This window comes from Danio rerio, chromosome 14 (genome assembly GCF_049306965.1).
Source record: "Danio rerio strain Tuebingen ecotype United States chromosome 14, GRCz12tu, whole genome shotgun sequence".
Classification (NCBI taxonomy): domain Eukaryota; kingdom Metazoa; phylum Chordata; class Actinopteri; order Cypriniformes; family Danionidae; genus Danio; species Danio rerio.
Window position 1 is genome coordinate 37,529,227 of NC_133189.1, and position 25,775 is coordinate 37,555,001.

At 37.4% G+C, this 25,775-nt stretch overlaps 1 protein-coding gene across 4 annotated transcripts in view; it reads right to left on the reverse strand.

Annotated features, from left to right (window-relative positions):
* Nucleotides 1–494: 494 nt before the first annotated feature.
* kdrl (kinase insert domain receptor like) overlaps nt 495–25,775 on the reverse strand; it is a 62,563-nt gene continuing 37,282 nt past the window's right edge. Inside the window, exons 19-30 of one of the 4 annotated variants that reach the window (XM_073921686.1) lie at nt 25,649–25,762; nt 25,483–25,571; nt 25,248–25,401; nt 24,571–24,668; nt 23,877–23,999; nt 23,355–23,466; nt 16,824–16,923; nt 12,203–12,308; nt 10,373–10,494; nt 9,655–9,733; nt 7,813–7,913; nt 495–2,148 (exon numbers count right to left, since the gene is read on the reverse strand). In XM_073921686.1, coding sequence (XP_073777787.1) covers nt 1,977–2,148; nt 7,813–7,913; nt 9,655–9,733; nt 10,373–10,494; nt 12,203–12,308; nt 16,824–16,923; nt 23,355–23,466; nt 23,877–23,999; nt 24,571–24,668; nt 25,248–25,401; nt 25,483–25,571; nt 25,649–25,762 — 1,370 coding nt within the window. In that variant the 3' untranslated portion in view covers nt 495–1,976. 4 annotated transcript variants of the gene reach the window in all.

Genomic DNA, 25,775 nt, shown 5'->3' on the forward strand with positions numbered 1-25,775 from the left:
CCCATTACATTGCAAACCACAGAAGAGGGAAAATTCTTCAGCAAGATAGCGCTCCTTCTCATACTTCAGCCTCCACATCAAAGTTCCTGAAAGCAAAGAAGATCAAAGTGCTTCAGGATTGGCCAGCCCAGTCACCAGACATGAAAATTATTGAGCATATCTGGGGAAAGATGGAGGAGGCAAGAAGGCTTTCTTTGCCATTCCAGAAGTCAGACCTTTTCTATCCGAATAGAATATTAAAAATCAAGGCATGATCATATTTTATTTTGGTAAAATAAGCGTAATCTAAAGACCTTTGCCTTTCATATAAGCCACTTCTGATACTAAATGATCAACTAGAAGTCAAGTTATTATTTGTTGTTCCTAAAACTTGGATAGGTGACAAGACTTTTGTCAGGTAGTGTACAGCACAGGGAAGGAAATTACAAGTTTTTAAAATGTCTTTGCAAAAGGCAAGTCCAAGTACAAAAGCAATCATGACGCTGAAAAGGTGCTAAATATAAATATATAGATCTTTATTTATGCTTGGTTAATATTAAAATACAGTTATAATACAAAAAATACATACGTGTAGAAAATATCAGTGCATACAATTTTGCTTCACAAATATCAGTCAAAATAACAACATTATGGAAAGCATCATTTGGCAGTATATACACATTTCATTATTTGGAAGACATCATCAGCTATGAATGTAATACTGGGATTTAAACACGATAACGGTTAGCAAAGGGCCCTTTACACAGTCAATATAATCTGGCTTAACCAATACGATAATCTCTCAACCTTTCCCTTACGTACATACAGATGTTAAGGAGTTAATACTGATAGCACCTACATCATGTGTGCATATCATTTTCATGAACATTAATATAGTGACCAGCCTGTTGACAATATCATAGCCTGCCCTGCAAGCTTTAGTAGCATTTTAGCACAAACGACTACTGAATCAGTAACAGGATACGCTCCTCTGGTTAATAGCTGCACAACATATTACGTGCTGTTATGTATACAGTAGTGTAAACGAAATAAATATGGAAAGTACACGATGCAGTGTAACTGTTGTGTATTGAACAGAGCAAGGCCTTTATATCATCCACATTTGATCAATAATTAACTGAATGTTTCCTATGAAATTGGCATGAGTAATTTACTTTCACAGTGATGGACTGAATGTTGTGGCATCCATAAGCAAGTTGAAGATCTTAAACTGAATTTTAACTAAATTAACCATATTATAAGATGTTTACCAGATAAAAATAGCACAAGCGGGAACAGAAGTGATTCATTTTAGCTTTATCGAGTAAGACTCAGGAAATCAGCCCTCAGACTGGTGCGACTGAACCTGGAAACACAATGTGCATCATAAGTATGCTGATGATCAATGTGCCGTGATGGAGATCTGGGAAGGAGCTTCTGACCGCATGTTAAATTATTCATGATCTGTGGTCTTTGTTTGACAGCTTGTCTGAAAGTTTGAGTGAAATCTGTTCTAAAGAAAAATAGTTTTTCCCTTTCAAAGAAGAAGCTTTAGCGAGCTCTGAAAGAATACGTTTAGCAAAATAAAATATCACATAACCAAAATTCCAGTTTCATTTCAATAAAATATTTATCTAGAAATAAAATAAGGATTGCCTTTGTCCTCTCGCTAACCACCGAACTAATGATTTCATAATTAGCCACCATTCTGACTGAAGAATGCATTTTCAATGGGGAAACAGTGCTGTTAGTGTAATAAAATGTGCCTGTTGTGTTCACAGTAGACAGCAGAAATACCTGAGCTGGTCCATATGAATCTTGCACTACCACAGATATGAGTGGCAGCCGACTGTATTCCTTCACTAACTTGACAGAAGTGTACAGGAAATGTGAATCTCTGAATGACCATGTGTGGGAAAAATAAAAGTAGAGACAGAGACAGAATGAGACAGAATGGACCGATCAGACTTCTGGCGGCTTTTCCAGCGCAGAGCATGTCAGACGGGTGGTGTGGAGTAACGGACCACATAGTTATAGTCTGGAGGAGGACTGTGACACTCCATCTCCGAGTCAAGGGACGAGTCCTCCAGACTCAGTGAGGGAACAAGCGGTGGGTATTTGTCCATTTCGCCCTCCAGCAGAACTGACTCCTTACTTTTCCTCTTCATCCTGAGGGAGAAGAAAACAGGTTTTTGGATGCATTTAATTTGATATGAGTATTCACTATTGATTTCAGGTATTTTTACAATGCACTTAGAGAGGTAGCTCACCCAATTATTAATTACTCGCCCCTGTGTCCTTCCAAACCAGAGACAAGATAACCCAAATTAAGATATTTTAGATTAAATCTGAGAGCTCCCTCATACTCCATAGACAGTGTCAATGACAAATATTTAAAACATCCTCAAAACAGACCATATGCCTTCATAAAGTTGTTATTTTTGAGCACACAAAAGTATTCTCATGGCTTGATAACATTTTGATTAAACCACTGAAGGCATATGGTCAGCTACCAGGATTTTTTCTGGACTTTTAACGAGTCGGGACCGTTGCAATCTAGATTATATCTAACTACCATCTTAACTTGTGTTCCTAAGACAAACAAAGGTATTATGGGTTTGGAACAGCACAAGGGTATTATAAGTAATTAATAACAAAAAGTTACTTTTGGGGGTGAACTAACCCTTTAACTCAGGCTATCATCATACAAAGCCTCACTTTAACACCAGGTATTGGAATGTTTTCACCCATTGGGCAGTTGAGGTTGTCCTAAATCAGTTTGAGTTGTTTTTATTTTCTGTTCACCATTAAAGAAGACATTTCAAATGTTGATTGTTGACCCGTTGACTTCCATAGTATTTTCTTTCCTACTATAAGGCTACAAGTTTCTTGGGTATTCATAAACTAACATTTGACACTAATTTTCAACCCAGGGCAAATATATATATATATATATATATATATATATATATATATATATATATATATATATATATATATATATATATATATATATATATATATATATATATATAATATTTTCATATATTTGCAGTCATTAATTGGAGGAATGGTGAATTTAACCTGTTTACAAGATTCTATCATTGCATATCCTTGTATCATATTCTGCAGATCACACCAGCTACTTTTTCTGAACTGACAAAAAGGTAACAATATAAGGTCTCTTGAGATTAACCCTGCAAAAACATAGCTAGTCCTGCTTCAGAGCAATGTTTCAGGAACTCCAGTAAGAAACAGTGCTAAATCCATCGCTCAACTTTGAACTACATTTTTACCTGAATTTAAAAGTATTGTTTGTATCAATGATAATTTGGGGTTAAACACAGTGTGAAAAGTCCTATTGTGGTGCCACACTTGTAAAAGCTTCAACAATGTGCTGTTAGATTGTCATAGCATGATGCTTAGCAACCGACGGCCAATCACATGCCACATATTCATATGCTTTGGACATTTATGGAAGCACAAATGAGTGTATAATACAACTTCAATTGGAAACATGTCAAATTGTGCTTGAAAACAAACGAAATGAAGATGATGCCTTTTTATTCGCATCTTAATAGTTGAAATTAGGTAACATTATCTTTAAAGTTAATAAGTTTTATAGAATACAATTGTCAATATATATATATATATATATATATATATATATATATATATATATATATATATATATATATATATATATATATATATATATATAAAATGAGGATGAGCAAATATAGAGTGTTTATCTAAATAGGTCACATAAAGTCTGAAATCAGTGAAACTACCACTGCAAAATACACTAAAAATGCTGGATTCCACACAATTTCTTCATGTTGTCCCAACACAAATCAATGAAATTAACTTTCTAATTTTTACAAATTTAAGTGGGTTGAACATCCCAAAAAAACAAAGGTTATGAATTGTGTTGTTTCAACTCGTTTTAAATAAGTAGTTTAAACAAGCAGCAAAAGTCTTTCTTTTTTTTGAGTGTTTGCAAATAAGAATGTTATTCTGGGTTTTAGGATTGCAAAGTTTGAAACCTCAGGATATGAAAACCCAGGATTAATTGTTGAATGAAAAATGTGACATAAAATAACACACTTCATGATTTTGGCAAGTACGATGCGATCCTGGATTAACACCTATGTTGATCCTGGAACATCATTTTTGTTCGAAAATGTAATCCATACCTATTGCCTACCCCTAAACCCAGCCATAACTGTACATTATTCCCAAAATCAGAGATGAATAATAGTTAGACAACAAACATGTAGAAGTCCATAAACCTAACTGTAAGCTTAAACTTAACATAAATGGTAAACATGTGCCTTAATTCTGATGGTTGATCCTGGAACAACATTCCAATCAGCCAGGAACAGATCCTACTTGGTAAAATCAGGCTGGTGTGTAATAACCCTGAGTTCTTGATCCCAGGTTATATCAGGTGTGATGAAGCATTATTTCATTTGTACCATGTATGGAAACTTTGCTCTGTTTGTTGCTAGGGGTTTCAGTGACTCTTCAATTAGGGTCATCGGGTCAGACACCCTGGAGGAAGTCATTACTTCTGAATTGCTATTAATCTACAGGAGCTCCAGGGCCGATAATTTGCAGTAAATATCTTTACAGAACAGATTGGCATGTACTGTGGTTTGTACACAGTGTGATGAGAGCTGTCAGTGCCAAGCACTCCACATATGTGCATAGTAAATGTGGGAGTTCCAGGTGGAATCCAGAGGCCCAGTGTGGAGGAGACTCTTGGACATAGCAGTAAAGCTGGGGAAGGTCAAAGGTGACAGTGATTGAGTGGGTCTTTGGCAGGGGCCGTCTCTTTACCATATATACATCATTCTCTGCATGCTCCGAGTGGCTCTTTTTTCTCATGCCTGTGACCATGGCAACCGGTGCAGGGCTTTGCCAGCTGGTTGCAGGCTGTGCCCAGCTTTTTATCATATCGCACTGAGATGAGAAGGGCGCTGGACATGGAACGATGGGGGAGTGTTGACAGAGGCAAGACTGAGTGATTTAATAAAAACCTGCTGATTATGTTCATTTGCAGATCAACTCGGCTCATCAATCATAGAAAGAGACAGCCAAGCTATGTAATCTTCCCTGCTGCTGTGATTATTTAGTAGAGGAATTTAAAATTGGTGTGAATGGGGGTGCGGCGTCTTATTAAAACATGTTACAAAGCTCTCGCTTCTTCGAAACAGCACGACTGATTATTAGTCACTTTAACCCCTCCAGGTCTGAGTCATAAACCTCAAATCAGCAAGAGATTATCACTGTTTGTCTAGCTGCAGTTGGTGGTAAAATCTGTTGCACTCAAATATTAGGATGCCGTATAGTCAAGGCCTTGAATGCAATTTAGTGGATAACCTTTGTAGATTAACCCTGGCGTCTGCTTCGCTGGAAGACCATAAACTGTGTCTCAGAACTCCAATGGTTTAAAAAAACCAAGGCTAATTCAGCCCAGTGGCCTGCCGTTAATAACTTAAAAGGCCACCTTCACTTTAGCTTTCAGCACCATTTGTCCTGAGGCCCTTTTATGAACAAGTACTGCTGTCTCAGAACACACGTTAGTGTGTGGTTAATAAAGTATTATGATGTTTCAGGCATGAACTGACCAAGTTTTAAAATAGTTATCTTTTTATGCCATCTTGTTTTCTTAACTGTTAGGAATGTTTTCATCCACTCTGGGGTGATTTTGAGTCTTAATTGCGCCATAACTTTTTCTGTGTTTCAGCTAGCAGAAAAATATTTGGTGACAAAGCTTATATTGACAAAGATGTTAACCAACCTCTGTCCTGATCAAAACTACTAAATTGCTAAGACAATTACAGAATTTAACTCTTTAATTGCCAAGTTCAGAAATGATATCACTGATTTGGTGAAAAAAACACACAAAAAGACGTATTTTCAAGATAAAAAGTAATTGATAAAAGGTTTAAAATAATCTAGTCAACAAAGTCTTGGACATGTGAAACAACATTGCCTTTGAGGCATTATTTTTGATAGATTTTTATTTTTCTCCCTAAAGCCTCATTCACACAAGCGACTCAAAGCAGCAAAGCGACAAGTGACTGTTCGTTTTAACAGAGTTAAAAGTGTGTTTTTTTTCACCAAGTCAGTGACATCATTTATGAATTTGGCAATTAAAGAATTAACATCCTGTCATTTTCTAAGCAATTTAGTAGTTTTGATTAGGACTGAAGTTGAAAAAAATATAGATAAATAATAAAATATTAATCTGGTGCATTTTAGCAGCAGTTTGATTTAGTGGATGCTTTCATCTTGGACCAAACAAAAAAGTAGTAAATTTGAACAGTGCACAAAGACTAAATTAGTCATCATTAAATAGATTTAGGTTTTATTCAAAGCTTGCATTCTGTACATCTTAAAAAACATTAATTGGTAACACTTTTAGTACCAATTCACACCATTAACTACTGGCTTAAAGGGCATCTATGGTGAAAAATACACTTTTCAAGCTGTTTGGACAGACATATGTGTAGATATAGTGTATAGACCGTCATATTGGGGAGATATAAACATACCCAGTCCTTTTTTTTTCAATTTAACAACATAAAAATGGTGGACCAATTGGAGCAGTTTTCAGACCGACCGCAACTTTGAAGTAGGAGTGCGTAGTGTCCTACCAGGCCAATGCCTAAACCTAACTACAATATTACAAACTATTATTAAGCAGATAAATAGTAGTACTTGAAGTAAAAGTCTTAATTAATGATTTATTAATAAAAGAATTGTACGTTATAATAAAGTGAACAAAATATTTTTCAGATCTGTAAAAAAAAAAAAAAAAAACAGGTTATTGGTAGACTTTTTACAAGAAAATACAACTCCAGTCTTTCCGATTCAAAAACATTTGCTACATTTTCCATTTTCTTATTAAGTACAACCTAAATAATTTCGGTCATTCTTAAACATTCTTTCAAATATGTCCAGGCCTAATCTGGTAGCACGTACAGATTCACGACTATACATTTCTAATGCAGCTCATTTTAAGTCAACGGATGCTATTAAAGCTATGCAATTAAAATGTCACCATGGATCAATTCTCCATTAACATCTAGTTTCATCAAAGTACAAATCAAAGTTAGTTTAAAGCCATTTCAACTTCCTATTTTTCAGTTTTAATGAATAATTAGCTATTATCATTATGTTAACATTATAACTTGTTATAATCATAATTGTTTATATAATTGTTGAACCACATGACTATTAGTCCATTAGTAAATACTGTCATTACAGTGACAGGTTTGACATCATCAACTCTACATCATGTGTTTCAACTTCCAGAACTATTAAATACATATTAGTAGCATAATACATATTGGCACCCATATTATAAAGCGTTGGCCCCAATTCAAATCACTTGTTGTACAAGATGGCCATATGCCATATCTATAGCCTTGCTTATTCAGAGATGGAGTCAGAGGCCATTACAGTTCAAGCGTTACAAACAAAGATGCTAGTCACCAGACCTTACAGCCAGCTTTAACAAGTCACACGCCCAGCCCAGCTTTTGTAGTCTGGCTGTTGAGATTGTCACCTTAGGCAGTATCTCTCCACTGTGCCATTGTCTCAAAGACTCTCACGCAGGCACGTCTCTCAAAGAAAGGCGCAGTGACTGGAGTCGTGTGGAGATGTGGGGGAGAAACTGTATGACAATTGTGTCATCCACATTCCAGCCCGGTGGGAGGGTCTCCAGGGCATATGCCGGCAACCCTTCCCATTCCTGTAGTCCTAGACATGGACCAGGAGAAGGCCTAATGAATGAAACGGAAATGAATGTACTGTACTTACGCTCGGGACATGAAACTCCGGGGTCGGGCCAGGGACTCCAGCCGCTTCAGCGTCTTCAGGTCATCTGAAGATAGTCCTATCCCACTGTCTGACTGCCCACCCTGTCAACAATCAAAGATCACTTAATGAATAAATTTGGAGTTATAGATACTGTATATAGAGACATATATAACTATATCTATGATTGGACTATACAGCAAACATGCTTTTTTATTCATTTTTCCAAATCAATGAATAAGTGAGCAAACAGGTATTTCAGACAAAGAGCATGTGTTTGTGTGCACGGGAATGTATTATCCTCCCTCCTTGTTAAATTTGATCTAATCCATGCCCTAAAACCCACCCCCTCTCCTGCTTTCACTTCTAATTCTAGCGGAGGAGGCGATTTATTTGTGAATGAATCTCCATTATTTGAACCATCAATATCCCTGCATCACAATGTAGATATTCACCTTTCTGATCTAAATGGTATACAACATTTTTAATATTCAATAATTTAGGGTGGAGTATGCACATGGAGCCGCAGGCACTGTTTTGTTATCAGGCACTTTTATAAGTTACTTCAAAATATTAAAGCTATTCAATTAAACCATTAAACTAATGTTTGTGAACTTAGACAATAATAATACAAGTTTCTGGCATAAAACTAGCGTAAGCCTAGTATTTAGAGCAAGTTGGTGCTATTTTGTCTTATGGTCAGTGCAGTAAGCAAAATAAAGTTTGAAAAGTTCGTAACATACAAAAACGAAATCTTCCCTAAATGTTCTGCCTTTATGCTTTGTTTTCTTTGTTTGCTTGTTACTACACCCTTACACAGCGCAAAAGTCCAGCATCTTCACATTGGCTTTAGTCTTGACTAAATGTGGTTGAATGACTTTTGTCCTGAGAGCACTGTACAAATGTGACGACGGTATTGACGCATGTTAAGGAACCTTATGCGATATCTAACGTATATATTTGTGATAAATAACTATGTAATTATAGAACAAAATTGAATTTACACTTTTAATATAATGGTTTATATGTTACAAACTAAATATTTCTAATAAAAACTGTTTTGTGAACTGTTTATAGCAACAGTAGCGATTAAGAAAATTGGCTGACGATTGTCAAAGAAATAACTGTGATTATGAGATCTGATTTGGTGCACATACAATTGTCAGTTTCGGGGCCCAAACAGAATCTAATATATGGTCAAATATGACAGATGTGCATGAAAACGAATATGTAAACTGACAGTTTTGCAATACTTTGAAATATATGTTGAATATATTTACATGTATGGCATATATTTTGTAATATGCAAACATGATGTTAACTATGTGAAAATGTAAAAAATGTTACACATTATGCTGAGATTAATTGACTCACCAAATGACTTGCTGTAAGTTGGCACTTTGCACTTTTAAATATTAAATTAATTTATTGCATCCTGATAACAAATCAGAACAAACTGGTCTTAAACACATAACGTTAAAAACGCACAACACAGACAAAAACATATTAGGAAGATCTGCTATCAAAAACCTACATTAGGTATTCACCTCAGCACCAATTACTGGTTTTTGAAGTTTAGATAAATAACCACAATTAAACGGTAATTTATTAATCATGATATGCCTATAATTAAGTGACTTTAGGCACACTCACAAAAAATATAAATAAAACTCTGCATGATGGTCATATGACTGGGGAAGGAAACGCAAGGACCCCACAATACCTATTCAGGTCTTGAGAGAATGTGCAGCCACACCTTTGTTTTCAAAAGTCTCTGTTACCCAGAATTTAAAAAAATGTACAAGTGTAAACAGCCTTTGTGAGGGAGAAAAACAAGCTCTTCACCTCGTGGATCTTGTTGGTTCCGTTCTCCAGGATTACTTCATCGAAGGTCTTCACACTCTCTGGGCGGATCTTGATGTTCCTGAAAGCATCAAATACTCCAGATCAGATCCAGAACAGTGTGGAAAGTTTCTCATGACATCATCTCTGGCAGATCCCAAAAAAACACATGAAACTAGATTTGCTATCATAGTTGGAAAGTAGAAGTTTGATACTATGTTGAATAAAATTATTTTTAATTTAATTTTACACCACAGGATATTTCTTTAATTCAGCTTTAGGTAAAAACAGGAATTGTAACATTTCAATAATATTCCCAACAAACATATTTGAAGAATATAAACACACAGAGTTGGAAAAATATTATCTTAAGTAAGCATAAATCCTGGAACCACATTTGTGGTAAAAGAGGAAATTCCTTGAGGGGCCCTTAATGCTACGAGAGCCGTTTCTTATCAAGAACCCAATTAGTGCTTTCCTTCACTTTTTGCCTTGTTTTGAAGCATTCAACCGAAGGACACTGAGATGAAGCATTTTGTGTGTTTGATTGGAGCAGGAAAATGTATGGAAAAGAAAATAGATGGTAGAACTTTATCTACCAAAAACAAACTTTTAAAAAGGCTTGAATGAATAATGATCGTGTCAACTGATTTTTAACAACTGAAAAACAAATAGAGGGCATTGAGACAATATAAATGTTAAACAGACGAATCTATCTTACCAAGCCGTCCCAGAGTCTCTGAGAGAGACTGGTCGTGTTGAGGTCTCCTCTGTGGGACTCTGGTTTGAGGGGTCTGCTTTGGTCAAGAGGGCCGTGTTGATCGGGATGTAGTGCTTTCCCTCCTAGGAGACACAAAGCATTTAAAACACTGCGCAGATGGTTTTATAGGATTCTGAAGGAATCTGTGCATAAATCGGCAGGGGAATGTGTGAATATGGTTTATGGATATGGTGTTATTATGGACAGGCCAGCTAAGCTTGATTCCTTATGTGTGAAAGAGGGAGTTTGGATGAAGTCCAGTTCAAACGGCTTGGAATATGTTTTGATCTCTGTGTAGTGTAGTAGTTTTTTACGAAGACCATATCTTCCCTTCAAGCCATACTATAAATCAGATCCATTTCTTAGAAATGCACCAGAAAGTATTGTGCTATCAGAGGCTTAAAGAAAATTGTAGGTTTTGTTTTGTTTGGATGTTGTGTTGATTTATAAGGAGATTATTCATAATTTAAGCATTTGCATTTCTTAGGTTTTTGAAATATAATTAGTATCTCTTACAATACATGGAATGTAAATATATTATTGTTATGTTTGCTTTTATTAATGCATAAACCTACACTAATTTTTTAAATTTCTGGGTCAGTTTTGTTTTTAGAAAAGTAAGAAATTAATCAATTTTTTCAGTAAAGACACATTCAATTAATCAACATGAAAGAAAATTATGTTACAAAAGATTTGTCTTTCATTAAATATCATTTTTTTTAACATTTAACACTGTATTAATCAAGAAACTCTTAAAAAAACATACTAACCCCAAACATTTGAATGCCAGTGTCCAAATTTATTTAAATTTTCTTTACATTCACCCTAAACTGAATGTTTATACCACTCTTCACATTCATAACCTATTCAATTTTCATCTGTAAGTAGCTGTTAAAAATAATATGCAGAAACACTCATGACAAAGTTTTCCTGTATAATAATGGTACGTCTGGCCATTTTTGATATGCTTCTCTGGCAGTATGCTCGCACATTCTGTTTGAATAGGGAAACATCAATTTCTTCAAAACTGTTTGCCAAGCTTACGATTACATTACATATTTGGAATCACCAATAAAGTTAAACAACAACAGTCTCATTAGTTTCAATTCTAAATGTTTAAATCAAACAAAATTAGCATTTTTTCATGGTGCCCAATAATGTGCATGCACACTCGAACAAAACAAGATCACAACATCAACCTCAATAACGGCAGTGTTACACATCATCATCCTCTGGATAATGCTTTGTCAGATCGCACTGATGAACTTGGAGTTGATGATAAGTCTCCAGAGATGACAGCGACTTTTTGTTTACTAGTTTGTGGGCGTTTGAGTACTTGCTGTCATATGATGTGCGTTTGACAGAACAGACTGTACCTCGCGTTCATTTCATACAGATTACAAAACCAAAAAAACTTAGCTTTCAAGTGCACACGGTTAATTTAAAAGTACATATTTCAAGCTTTATGTCTATATATTCCTTATGTCTGTGAAGCAAGTATTCACTGAGATTCCAATGTGTTTGCTGACCACATAACCTGTCGTAAAAGCACATGTCTGGTCCGAGCTTCTCCCCGGAGAACATCAGTCTTTAGCAATTGATGATTGGCTCCTGTACTAGTAGGTGGGGCTTCATTCGCCATGTTGACCGTTACACTTTGCTCCATTCAAAACTATACGAGTGACATGTCTCATGTATTCTATAGTCTTTAATAAAGTTCTTGTGGTCAGGACATTGGAATACAGTTTGTGGCAAAGACATACAAGGACATTAAAGTGAATGAGACATTACCTGCTGCACACTAGCCTGTAGCAAATCTCCTAGCCTCTCCACCAGCTCTGTGAAAGTGGGCCTCTGAGATGGTTCTCCATGCCAGCAGTCCAACATGGTCTGATATCTATAAAGGGAAACACACACATTACAGAATTTCCTTTGAACCAGGGTATAAACAGGAATCGGAGAGTAAAATTCAATACAGTTTAAGACCTTTTTAAAGTCTCTTTACTACATTTTAAGACCTCATAGCCACATTAGGTTTCAAGCAGCAACGTTGCCAACATTTTAAATTACAGTATATTTACTAATTACTGTTTGAAAGAATCTAATCTTAAACTAAAATTCTATTCATGTTCTGAATAAAAATGTTAATCCAGCAGGTGGCGACTATAGAACCGCAGAAATAACAGTTTTGCCTTGGTTACGGCAATAAACAAAGCCGCATGATGTCAAATCTAACAGGATTTTATTGATAAAAAAAAACAGCATCCTAATATTCACAGATTAAATTTGTACAGTCAAAAATTGATCATTGAAGGCTTCTTAATACTTTTTAAGAGCCTTAAATTTATTTAGCAGCTTTTAATATTATTTAAGACCACACAGGCACCCTATGAACATAACATTTAATTCAGCATAACTATAAATTGAAATTCTTCAGCAGCTACACAAACTCTTATGAATTACGCCCTTAGCCATGACCTATCGGTTAGTCTGCAAATCCGGCCTTATCCAATTATTTTCACCATCAATAATATTCTGTGCGTGACACGAGGAGTGAGGCTGAGTGTTTTCCTTGCACTGTTCTCAGGGTGAGAGTTTGTGTTGAGAGGAACTTCCTCCTGCTTTACACGAGCTGTCAGCATCTCTTTCCACAAGGGACGCTTGGGGTCCTTTATTGGATTTTGCAATGGTCTGTAATGGTTAAGTTTATCTGAAGGCTACGGTTCAGTTGTGAAACACCGGGGCGTTAATATACCGACCCGGTATTTGAGTAAATGATCACGGGCGTTGATTGAGCTGTATCCTGTTTATACTGTGGTGTTGCACTCACAGGTCCTTTTGTAAATAAAGACTGTTACCCATGAAACTCTCTGATCCCGTCTGATTAGCACGGCATCGGGCATTTGGGAGCATGGAAAAATTACTGTACTAGTACTAGAGGAGTCATTACTTCCTTACACTAATCAGACAATATTTCCATCTGGTTTGAACTTGGTAGTGATCAGAAAGGAGGTATTCTTCTTGTGGGCTGTGCAGGAGATTAGCAGAAGGAAGTAGGACTGCTAAAATGGTTGTTTTAATGAATCCAGATGGAGCGACTCCTTAAACTAACAGGAAGTCCAGAAAAATGGCAAATAGTGGTTCCTCTCAAATCAACGATTCATCAGGATGCTCAATATCCCCTCAAGCTGTGCTTGGATAAACGGAAAATAGATTATAGTTCTGTTTAAGGTATTGAATATGGATTGCTCACCATAAAATGAAACTTGTAATGAAACAAGCTGTTTGAAACCTGTATGAGTTTCTCTCTTCTGTAGACCATAAAAGATTATATTCTGAACTGAAGAAAATCAGTAATGGTAATCAGTTGTACTGTAGGTGTCCATTGACTTCCATAATGTGGGAAAATAATATTGAAGTCAGTGAAGACTATTAAATGTTTAGTTACCAATGCTCTTCCAAATATAATTTTTGTATTCATCAGATGAAAGAAACTTGTGAAGGTTTGGAACAACTTAAAAAGTAAACAATGCCAAAATGACTTTTCGGGAGGTTAACTTTCCCTTTAAATGCATAAATTAATGTGGATAGATAATTCTACCCATTCAAATCCCACATTTTGGAGTGACTCTTAAGCACTGGCAATGGCTCAGGGTCAATCTCTGGGTCAGGAATAATTTATGTTAAACCCCAACAACAGCGCATGCCTATAATCAACATCTTATTTTATCAGTGCTGAAACTCCTTCAAAACAACAGGCAGTAGAGTAGACAGACCCTTATCGGCAGTGTTAGTTGACATGTTCTTCAAAGATGAATAAAAAGGCTTTTGGGTTTTGAGGTCTTGGCAGAAGAAAGGATGTTTTCACGAGGGCCATATTCAGTTCAGTTCTGAGGTCTGGACTGCATTTTGTAGGTCATCTTCAATCACCATCTTTTATGACCTCCTGTGTTTTGTTCAATTGGCCAGACTTGGTGTGTGTGATTGCAAATGTGAAACAACTCACATTGCAGTGTAAGTTATAAACGTAAATGCTCTGTTCAGGTTTCAGAATGTTTAAAACAGATATGAAAAATTACCATTGTGAACAAGCCTCTGGTTTTGAAACAAATGATTGAGTAGAGCACTTCGTAGACAGCAGTAGGGGTTCTTATGGAGAACAGCCAACGAATATTATCTCTCTGGCTGAGGCCATTCACTTCTCCGCATCAATTCACAAGCTTTACTAATCTGATGTCGTCTGCTTTTTTACCACATTTAAGCTCACACCATGACCCCGTCTCTCATATCTTGTTACATCTGAAAACTTTCACGTTTTAGTTTGACATGCTCTCTAACCCTGTACTCACAATGGGAGTATCTTGCCAGTGGGTTTCCCTGTCTGATGCCCAGGGGTCCTGCCACTGTGTTTGGCCACCCCATGCAACCTAGGTAGACAAACCCTTTAATGTGAGCTTAAGTTTCAGCTGCATTGGTGTAACTTAGTAATGGATCCCTCTAACTCATCAACTACACTATAAACCAGCTGCCAATCAGAAGTCGCTCCACTGAATAATTGATCTGTTTCCATTTAAGGCTTCAGTCTTGTGTCAAAGCAATGAAATAAGATATTTCTGCTCTTTTCAACTGTATTGATAGAGAGGACATTCTTTCCCTAAAGGCCAAATTTCAGCTAATAACCCTGAAGGAGTTTTGTAGGGTATTATAGAGACAGATTGTATTTTTTGTGCTCATTTCTGGTTTGTTTAAATGCAATGGGATCATGGGATAACACAGAAACACATTTTGCATGTATATGTTGAATGTACCACATTAAGTAACAAGCATGCACATACACTCACCGGCCACTTTATTATGTCCAACTGCCCATTAATGCAAATAACTAATCAGCCAATCACATGGCAGCAACTCAATGCATTTAGGCATGTGAACATGGTCAAGACGATCTGTTGCAATTCAAATCGAGCGTCAGAAAGGGGAAGAAAGGTGATTTAAGTGACTTTGAACGTGGCATGGTTGTTGGTGCCAGATAGGCTGGTCTGAGTATTTTAGAAACTGCTGATCTACTGGGATTTTCAGGCACAACCACTTCTAGAGTTTACAGAGAATGATCCAAAATGAAAATATCCAGTGAGCAGCAATTCTGTGGGCGCAAATCCCTTGTTGATGCCAGAGGTCCGAGGACAATGGCCAGATTGGTTCCAGCTGATAGAATGGCAGCAGTAACTCAAATAACCACTTCTTACAATCGAGGTATGCAGAAGAGCATCTCTGAAAGCACAACACGTTGAACCTTGAGGCTGATGGGCTACAGCAGCAGAAGACCACACCGGGTGCCACTCCTGTCAGCTAAGAACAGGAAACTGAAGCTACAATTCGCACTGGCTCACTAAAATTGGACAACAGAAGATTGGAAAAACATTGCCTGGTCTGATGAGTCTCGATTTCTGCTGCAACATTCAGATGGTAAAATAGGTTTCTTGAACATGACAATGAGTTTACTGTACTCAAATGGCCTCCACAGTTATCAGACTCAATCTAATAGAGCACCTTTGGGATGTGGCTGAACGGAAAATTTGCATCATGGATGTGCAGCCGACAAATCTGCAGCAACTGCGTGATGCTATCATGTCAATTTGGATCAAAATCTCTGAGGAATATTTCCAGTAACTTGTTGAATCTATGCCACAAAGGATTAAGACAGTTCTGAAGGCAAAAGAAGGTCCAAGCTAGTACTAGTAAGGTGCACCTAATAAAGTGGCTGGTGAATATATATGTCAATGTAAAGAAAAAGTTATGAGTACCTTGAAGGGAATGTAATATTTCACACAAAGCCAGGAATACAATATAAGAGACATGTCTTCATCAAAATCATGTGAGTTCATGATTAAAACTAATAAAACAAACATCTTCCAAAAGACTATAAACATATTTAAAAGAAAGCCTCAAAAATAGTCTCAAAATCAACTTCAATAAGAAGTTTTCCAACCCCATTGGCAGATGTTTTTTGAGCTTTGTTCAATTTCTGAAGGAAAACAGCACTTAATTTTGTTATATTGCATTTCAAGCAAACATATCATGAATGATATATAGTTTAAAATTTCAAAGAAGAAATTGACATACATTTATTAAACTCAAGATATTGTGTCAAATTATGACCATGTTTGTGATTGTTGGATACAGATAGATGAACATGATTTTATGATGGATTCATTTTATGATTCTATGTAACTTAATTATATATATTATATTGTGCCAACGTTTGTGCCACTTTTGCTTTAAAAGTTCATTCTAAAAGTACCCTAGCACCTGCAAAACTTCACATGGTAATTGTTACGCAACAACTGCATGCATAGTTAAATCCAGATCAGAAGCGTTTGACATTAGTGACACAAGCAGTGCAAATTCTTACATTTCAGAGGAGGAGTACTCAGGAGCTTTCATCCTAGTGCCCTCCTTCAGTCGGCAGCAGAATTCCTCATCAATGTGTAAGCCAGGGTAAGGGGAGGCACCTGGGGAGAAGAAAGAGAATAATGGGGTTATCAAGACTTTTCCATGAAATAGAGCTCTGGCCACTTCAAAGAGACTGACAAGAAACTCACTAAACTGTGAAGTGGGTTGGGAGCACAGATCAATGGAAAGACCTCAGCACAATCAGCATCACTAGGGCTGATGAGGACAGCCGACTATACTTGGAAACTCTAAGCAAAGCAGTTTTCTTCAGAAACACTACATTATTAAGACCGCGTGTATTTGTATTTGCAGACGATTGAGACTTTGCTACACACTTGCAAGAACCATGATTCATGAAACAATATTTTCATTTACTCGACTGAAATCCCTTTGATAATATCTGATAACCACTAAACTATGCAGATCATAACAACGAATCTCAGAAAGGGTCGATCTTTCATTAAGCCCCCCTCTGACATGGATTAGGTAGTCATTAAAAACAAATACATTAGCAGGACTAGAAATCTCCTGCAACTTTGGAAATAGAGTCCAGTAGATGTGGAGTGCCTAAAAAAACAGGCACATGAAATTTAACTCCACAACACAAAACATTAGAGTGTACTTTGGGTGCGGTGCAAACTTTTCTCCCATGGACACTATCAAGTAGCAATAATAATTTGATAAACTTTTCGTGTTAGTCTATTTGACACCAGCTTAAGTCAGCGCAGCTCAGTGGTAATGACAGCTCATAGTCATCAGTTAGGATCCTATTCCCTCAATATCACTAATCATTTATTATTCACATTGAGATTTTTTGGATGCTGCTTTATTTCAACATGCAAAATGACACCCTACTATTTTCCCACAGATTTGACTGAATCCATTACAGTAACTGTGAAAGCTGGGGGAATTTCGCTGTGGTTTCCGGTTCATTTAATAAGCATTTCAAACTTACAATAAATGGTAATCAAGTGCAGAGAGTCAAAAGTATTTCAAGAAAAGTTATGAGTTTTAAATAACTACACTGCAAAAAATTATATGAACTTTTAGTCATGACAGCATATGTTTTCGGTTCATTGTAACTTATTAAACTAGGTTAACCATGTTCTAACTTAATTTTATAAGTTAAGCAAGTCAGTTTAACATAAAATAAGTTCAATGGACTCAAGGGTAATTTGATTCAGCTTAAAAATTTAAGGCAACCAGGATTTTTTTTTACAGTGTATGACATAAAACTAAGCCACAAAAGTACCATTGCTTACATCATCATCTCATACAATCATAAAAACATCAATTACGCATTCACTCAGTTTTTTTTTGGGCTTATTTTCTTCTTTACTGAAGCACCAGGAGGAAATTTCAATTAATTGTACTTAAATATAATTAAGAGCAGCACAGTTGCCTTACAGCAAGAAGGTCACTGGTTTGAGTCCCAGGAGGCGTTTCTGTATGAAGTTTGCATGTTCTCCCTTTGTTCTTGTGGGTTTCCTCCGAGTGCTCTGGTTTTCCAAACAGCCTAAACTAAAATTAACCATATTGTTTGAATGTGTGACCTGAGTAAGAGAGTGTGTTGGTGTTTCCAAGAACTGGTGGTTTTACTTTCAATGCTGGGTTGCGGCTGAAAGGGCACCCGCTTTGTAAAAAAGTAATTGCCAGAGAAATTGGCGGTTCATTTCTTTGTGGTGACCCCCGATAAAGCTGGGAATAAGTCAAAGGAAATAATTATAACTATACTTAATTAATTGCACTCAAACAGTATTTCATTTCTACACTAATACTGTCCAAAAAGCATGTATAATTTACAAACTAATAATAATAATAATAATAATGTCTAAAATTAAATGTATATAAATGGTGACATTAAAATCATTTTCTCAGAGTCTTTAATAAGAGGGCACAGACCTTTTTTTTTTTTTTTTTACATAGTCTATGCCACAGGCGCATTGTACATGCACGATAACCTTTAATGGTAAATGGCACAGAGGGGGACAGACATTTACATTAAATGCTCCCTGGTAACTGTGGGTTTACATTTCTAGTGGGGAATGAAACCTGATCAAATGGAAAATGATTCCTCTGTTTAATGACCTCTATTTATGATAAGAAAACACACCGTTGAAGTTCACAGATGTTGTTGCACTAGAGGAATGAAAATTGTTTTTTTTTCTTCCCAAGCTGACAAGGTAATCCTTTTTGTTCCCTAAGGGAAATTTAACAGCAGCTGACAGTTATTGCTCTCTACATCTGGAGGAGGTTGATAGCGCAGGGCACCTCATGAGCAGCCTGGCTCATGCCAGGTGTCTTTGATTGAGGACCCTCAACTTTGTTTTATTTCCATTCGGATGGAGTGCAGCATTTGTGGAGCTGCCTTTGCTCCATGTGTTTAACTTTGAAACGGGTGACGAATCCTGTCTGGGCTTTTTGCTTTGGTGTAAAATGCAACGAACCAGTAAAGCAAACAAACAGAGGGTAAGCAATGTTGCTATAGAAGAAAGAAAGGAAAAGCCGACACTGTTTCATGGAAAACAGAGGCGAAAACTCCAAGAACTGAATTCACAGTGAATACATAAAAGCTTAAATATACTTAGATTGTTTCGTAATCGAATCTCCACAATTGTTCAATAAACATTGTAATTGATAAAAGTAAAATAAAGCATTAGAGAGTATTTTAAGTTCCTGAACTGTTGCAACAGTGCTGTGTATCTTTAAAGAGTAGTCATTAAATAAAGAGTATGTAAGTCATGCTCTTAGGATTTTTATGTCGAGGGGCGTTTTGCTTCCCTCCAGTCAATTAAGGGAAAAATTTGATCTCCTTCATACACATTTTTTCGTTATTTGCAAATCAGCCATTTTGTGAAGTGTAATTTTGAACTGTCCAGAAAAAACATGTGTTTTATGATATCTTTACGAACCCCTATGATTCTAGACATCTTCTCAATTTGTGTGTTTATTTGAAAGTTGCATTACAGTATCTTCTGAGATTTAAAGTTGCCTGGGAAAAAGATTTGAGAATTAAACTCTCAGCAGACACATGGGACAATTGTTTGACTTCAATACCGCCATGCTCAGTCAACAGCAGACACCCACTGATTCAATTCAAAGTCATACATTGTCTACACTACACTAAAGCCAAGCTGCAAAAAATCTTTCCTTCTGCCTCACCAATGTGCAATAGACACAAGACAGCAGAGGACATGGTTGCTCACGCCTTTTACCCTTACTGAACAGATTCTAGACAAACATATTTGACTGGTACTCCAAGACTAGAATATAGCAGACCTTTTCTACCAGATGCTGAACTTGCCATCTTTGGCTTCTCACAAAACACATCTTCTCTCCCTCAAACAATGCAAGAGTCTTTAATGTAAGGCATGGTGGTGGCTAAAAGACTAGTGTTTAATAATTGGAAATCATCTTTACCCTATTCATTCCAGAACTGGATTTCTGACAAAGTATCTTTTATTCAGATAGAGAGACTCAGATTTTTAAAGACTAGCTACATAAGTACTTTTTGGCTACTTTGGGTCAATTTCTTGATTTATTTGGCAAATCTATATCTCAAGAGCAATCCACTGACCCCTCTGAGGTTTAAGTTATATACTCTATTAATTTTAATTGTATGTTTTGTGACTATGAAGTGGGTTTTTGTTTTTGCTCTTTGTTGTTTTCTTTTATATTGTCTTTTGTATGTCTACAGTACGGGCCAATGTTTGTTCTTGTTCTGTGTGTGTACAGTGCATCTGGAAAGTATTCATATCACTTCACTTTTTCCACAATTTTTTATGTTACAGCCTTAAAATAGATAAAATTTATTTATTTCCTCAAAATTCTACACACAATACCCCATAATGACAATGTGATTTTTTTCAGTTGATTGGATAGGATTTGAATAGGCATACACCTGTCTATATAAGATACCAGGGTTAACAGTGCATGTCAAAGCACAAACCAAGCATGAAGACAAAGGAAATGTCTGTAGACAGGAAGTTTACAGAAAAAATTCTGTTGCTCTGAAAGTTCCAATGAGCACAGTGGCCTCCATCATCTATAAGTGGAAAATGTTTGGAACCATCAGGACTCTTCCTAGAGCTGGCCGGCCATCTAAGCTGAGTGATCGGGGGAGAAGGGCCTTAGGGCCTACCCACACTATGCCATCCGTACCGTGCCCAGGCCCGTTTCCCGGATCGTTTGAGAAGTGTGAGTGCGCTGAATCGGGCTCAAGCACGGTTCACTTGGCCGGCCCTGGCCCGGTTGGAAGAGGTGTGCCTTAGCGCGAATCACTTGGGCTTTGGCGCGGTACGCTTGTGTGTGAGTGCGAAACGCGCCAAAGCCCGAAACTGAAAGCGAGACGTGACTTTTAAGGGGCTGTTTCATATGGATTTATTAATCATTCTTACTGTTCAGTGAACGCTAACTGCCGTAGTTTATTAAAGACGCAAACTCCTCACAGCACGTCAGCTGCGCGCCTTCAGCAGACCTCCTCATTCCTGCAGCACGAGAGCTTTATGATTGTTTATGAGCGCCAAAAGTGGCGGATCTGTTCAGCGAAATATCTGACTGCGTGTCCCCGCATCCCTAAGGACTGTTTGGCGAAATATTAAACTGCATGTCACTGCATGACAAACGACTGAAAGGATATAACTAGAGAAATCTCCACTGTGCTACTGGGTGAGAGCGTATGGCAAGCCGTTTTAGCATTTAAACCTTGTTCTGACTATCCATAAATATATTTAGAGATATCTCTAATTATATTTTGACTAGTCATAATTATAATTCGACTAGTCAGAATAACAATTAGAGATATCTGCAATTACAATTGTACTAGTACGTAATCAGATTGGAGATATCTGCAAATATATTATGACTAGTCATATTCCTCCATTGACTTCCATTGAAAAATATTTGCAGATATCTCTAACTGAGTTTTGACTCGTCAAAAATCCAATTCAAGATATCTACAACTGTAATTCGACTATTAGTAAATTAATTAGAGATATCTTCAAATATATTTGTAAATATCTCTAAATATGACGAATTAAAGACATCTCCAAATGTATTATGACTAGTAAAAACTCAGTTAGAGATATCTCTAATTACAATTGTGACTAGTCAAAACTCATTTAGAGATATCTGCAAATATTTTTCAATGGAAGTCAATGGAGGAATATGACTAGTCATAATTGCAGATATCTCCAATCTGATTTCGTACTAGTACAATTGTAATTGCAGATATCTCTAATTGTTATTCTGACTAGTCGAATTATAATTATGACTAGTCAAAATATAATTAGAGATATCTCTAAATATATTTATGGAGTCAGAACAAAGATTTAAATGCTAAAAAGGCTTGCCATAGAGAGCGTTTCTGAACAGCGCAGCAGCGATGACGTAAGCGTGCCGAGGCCCGATATGGTGTGAGCGCGGGCCGTCGGGGGAGACGGGAGGGGGGACAAGCGTGCTTTGGCCCGGTTCGAGGCAACTGTACCTAGTGTGAGTACGGCCTTAGTCTGGGAGGTGATCAAAAACCTGATGGTTACTCTGTCTGAGCTCCAGCACTCTTCTGTGGAGAGAGTAGAACCTGACAGAAGGACAACCATCTGTGCAGCAATACACCAATCCGGCCTGTATGGTAGTGACTGAAATGCCAAAAGGCATCTGAAGGACTTTCAGACCATAAGAAACAAAATTCTCTCTTCACCAGGCTAATACCATCCCTACAGTGAAGCATGTTGGTGGCAGCATCATGCTGTGTCAATGTTTTACAGCAGCAGAAACTGGAAGACTAGTCAGAATAGAGGGAAAGGTGAACGCAGCAATGTACAGAGACATCCTGAATGAAAACCTGCTTCAGAGTGCCCTTGACCTCAGACTGGGGCAACTGTTCATCTTCCAGCAGGACTATAACCCAAAGCACACCACCAAAATATCAATGGAGTGGCTTCACAACAACTCTGTGAATGTCCTTGAGTGGCCCAGCCAGAGCCCAGACCTAAATCCTATTGCACATCTCTGGAGAGAGTTGAAAAAGGCTGAACATCATCGCTTCCCATCCAACTTGATAGAGCTTGAGAGGAACTGCAAAGAGGAATGGGCAAAAATTCCCAAAGACAGGTGTGCCAAGCTTGTGGCATCAAATTCAAAAAGACTTCAGGCTGTAATTGCTGCCAAAGGGGCATCAACAAAGTATTGAGCAAAGGCTGTGAATACTTATGTAAATGTGATTTTTCCATTTTTTTGTTTTTAATAAGTTTGTAACAATTAAAAATTAATGCCATTGTCATTATAGGGTATTGTGTGTAGAATTTGGAGGAAATAAATGAATTTAATCCATTTTGAAATAAGGTTGCAACAAAAAAAAGGAGGAAAAAGTGAAGTGATATCAACACTTTCCGGAAACACTTTAGTTACATTATGTAAAAAACCTTAAAATAAAAAATTAATAAATACACTTTTTTTAAAGTTACACTCTTAGGACAGCAGTGCCATTTACCAAGAGAGAAGATCTCCCACATAAGCACTCCAAAAGACCACACGTCACTCTGAGTAGTATAGATCTTGTCAAAAATGGCCTCTGGCGCCATCCACTTTAAGGGAAGTCTAGCCTGTTAAAAAAAAGATAAGCACATTATGTCAGAGCCACTGTCACCTGTAAAGCTACCATTCCCAATCATTATTCCGCATTCAATATCGTGTAGCTTATAAAACACTGTCTATTTGATTATACAATCTGTGTGACGTCTTGGCTCACACTTGACCACAAGAAAACATCCTTTGACCAGAACAATATTTTCAGGGCTTATAAAGTGACTATCAGCATGCCAAAGACTCTTGGCATTCACAGAATTATTTTATCTTCGTCCAGATGAACATTCACAGCGGCAGTGGTTTTTGGACTGTTATCATTTGTGTCCATCACACTAAGTAGTTTTGAAACACTGTGTGCATTATACAGACTCGCTTCACCATGTATCCGTGACCGACATGAAGTAATTGGATAATCTACCACACTTACGTCTCCTTTGCGGACATAGTCTGGGTCCTTGTATACATCTCTTGCAAGTCCAAAATCGCAAATCTTCACAACATTGTTTTCAGACAGCAGGATGTTACGTGCAGCCAGATCACGGTGGATACACTTGTAGAAGAAAAAGAAAGATCCTATTAGATTGTGATATGCCCTCTACACCTTTATTTTTCATAATGGATGATTTAACAATGGAAATATGTTGTGTATCCACTTTATTTTTGATCATACTTCAACAAACTCGGCAAAGTGTCTGTAGTGAAGATGCGTTTTCTTTTTTTTGTCTTATTTGAACCATGTGTGGCATTGTGCTGTCAGAAGAAGCACATGATGGAAAGCTGTGATAATTTAAAACATGTGGAACTGCCATTGGTGAAACTCTGACCTGAGGTGAGATCTGCATCTTTAGTTCGTGCCAGCTAATCTCATCTGCTGGATGTGCGTCTTTGAGTGTGTTGGATCAATAAAGTAATTTGGGTTTTCATATTCTGCAGTTTTGGACAGAACTTCTCAGAGAGTTGCCAAAATAAAGTGATTGATTGTTACTATAAAGCATAAAAAGCCAGAAAATTGTTTAAAAAGGAAATTGGTATTAAAATGAGCTGCCACAACAAACTAAGAATACAACGATTCATTGAGCCATTTTTCATGAAATCTTGAATAGGAAAAGCATGACTCTTACTTTTCTCGAAGCCAAGAACTCCATGCCTTTAGCCACTTGAAAGCTGTAGCAAATCAAGTCTTCCAATGTGAGCACTTTCTTGTACAAATCCTCTTGCTCTGCAAGAAAAAGGGTAAAAGAGCATCAGTGGCTAATCAAAACCATTGTTTTGTTACACAATTTCCCCCCGGAAAAAAGGTATTTTTATACGAATCTTTGAGTCTGCATTGTCTATCAAGCTCAAGGATCCCCAAATTCCTTAATACAGTCATAAATCTACTGTTTACTATCAGTACATCCGATAGGGAGACACAATAAAACGACTTCTTAATATAGATGCAGACAGCAACGTGCAGTTCGTCAACGATCCTAAAGTGAGCGGCTTGTGGGTGGGTCATCCACCTGAGTAAACAGTTTATCAAACCAGAAATAACCGGCGTGGGACTGCGCAACCTAATGTACCCATAGCAGTCTTGTTCTAGTCTTGAGGCAGGAAATTAGAAAAAGCTTTGTGCGCAGTGGGTGACATTGCTCGTACAAAATATCAGTTGTATTTATGATTCCCTGAGGAAGCCACCTATCAAATTGAAGGGGAAAAAACAATCAGCGGAGCCTTGAGAGGAGAGAGGGAGGGGCGGAGGTGAGGCAGAGGTTGGGAGGGAGGAGGGGAGAAGGGAAGGAAGACACTCAGTCGCTACCTTCCTCCTCTTCCTCCGAGTCGCAGTAGCTCTTATCTTCAATGAAGCCGGAGCTGGCTGAACTTCCGGTGCTCGCCACGCTCTCCAACCTGCGCTTGATGAGCTCGCTCAGATCACAGCCTGAGCTGGAACGCACAGCCTTACCGTCCTGAGACTGAGGGGAACACACTCTTGTCAATGTTATTCTTAGCATGTCAAATCACTGCTGAAATGAACAGGAGGCGTCACTGCTTACCTTGTAAACCACAAAGTCACCTCTCTTACTTCTCAGGTAGTTGGAAAGATTTCCATACTTGCAGAATTCCACGATTATCATTAGGGGGCCTAAGTGTAAATCAAACCAATTGTTAAAACTGAGCAGAGAAAAAGTTGAATGTCTAATCTTATCATCCTCCTCTTACCGCCACGCTTTGTGCAGGCTCCTAGCAGGTTAACCACATTGAGATGATGCCCAATATGGATCAGTATCTTCAGTTCAGACATTAAGGCTCTCCATTCGTTATTTGTTGCTCCCACTGTTAAGCGTAG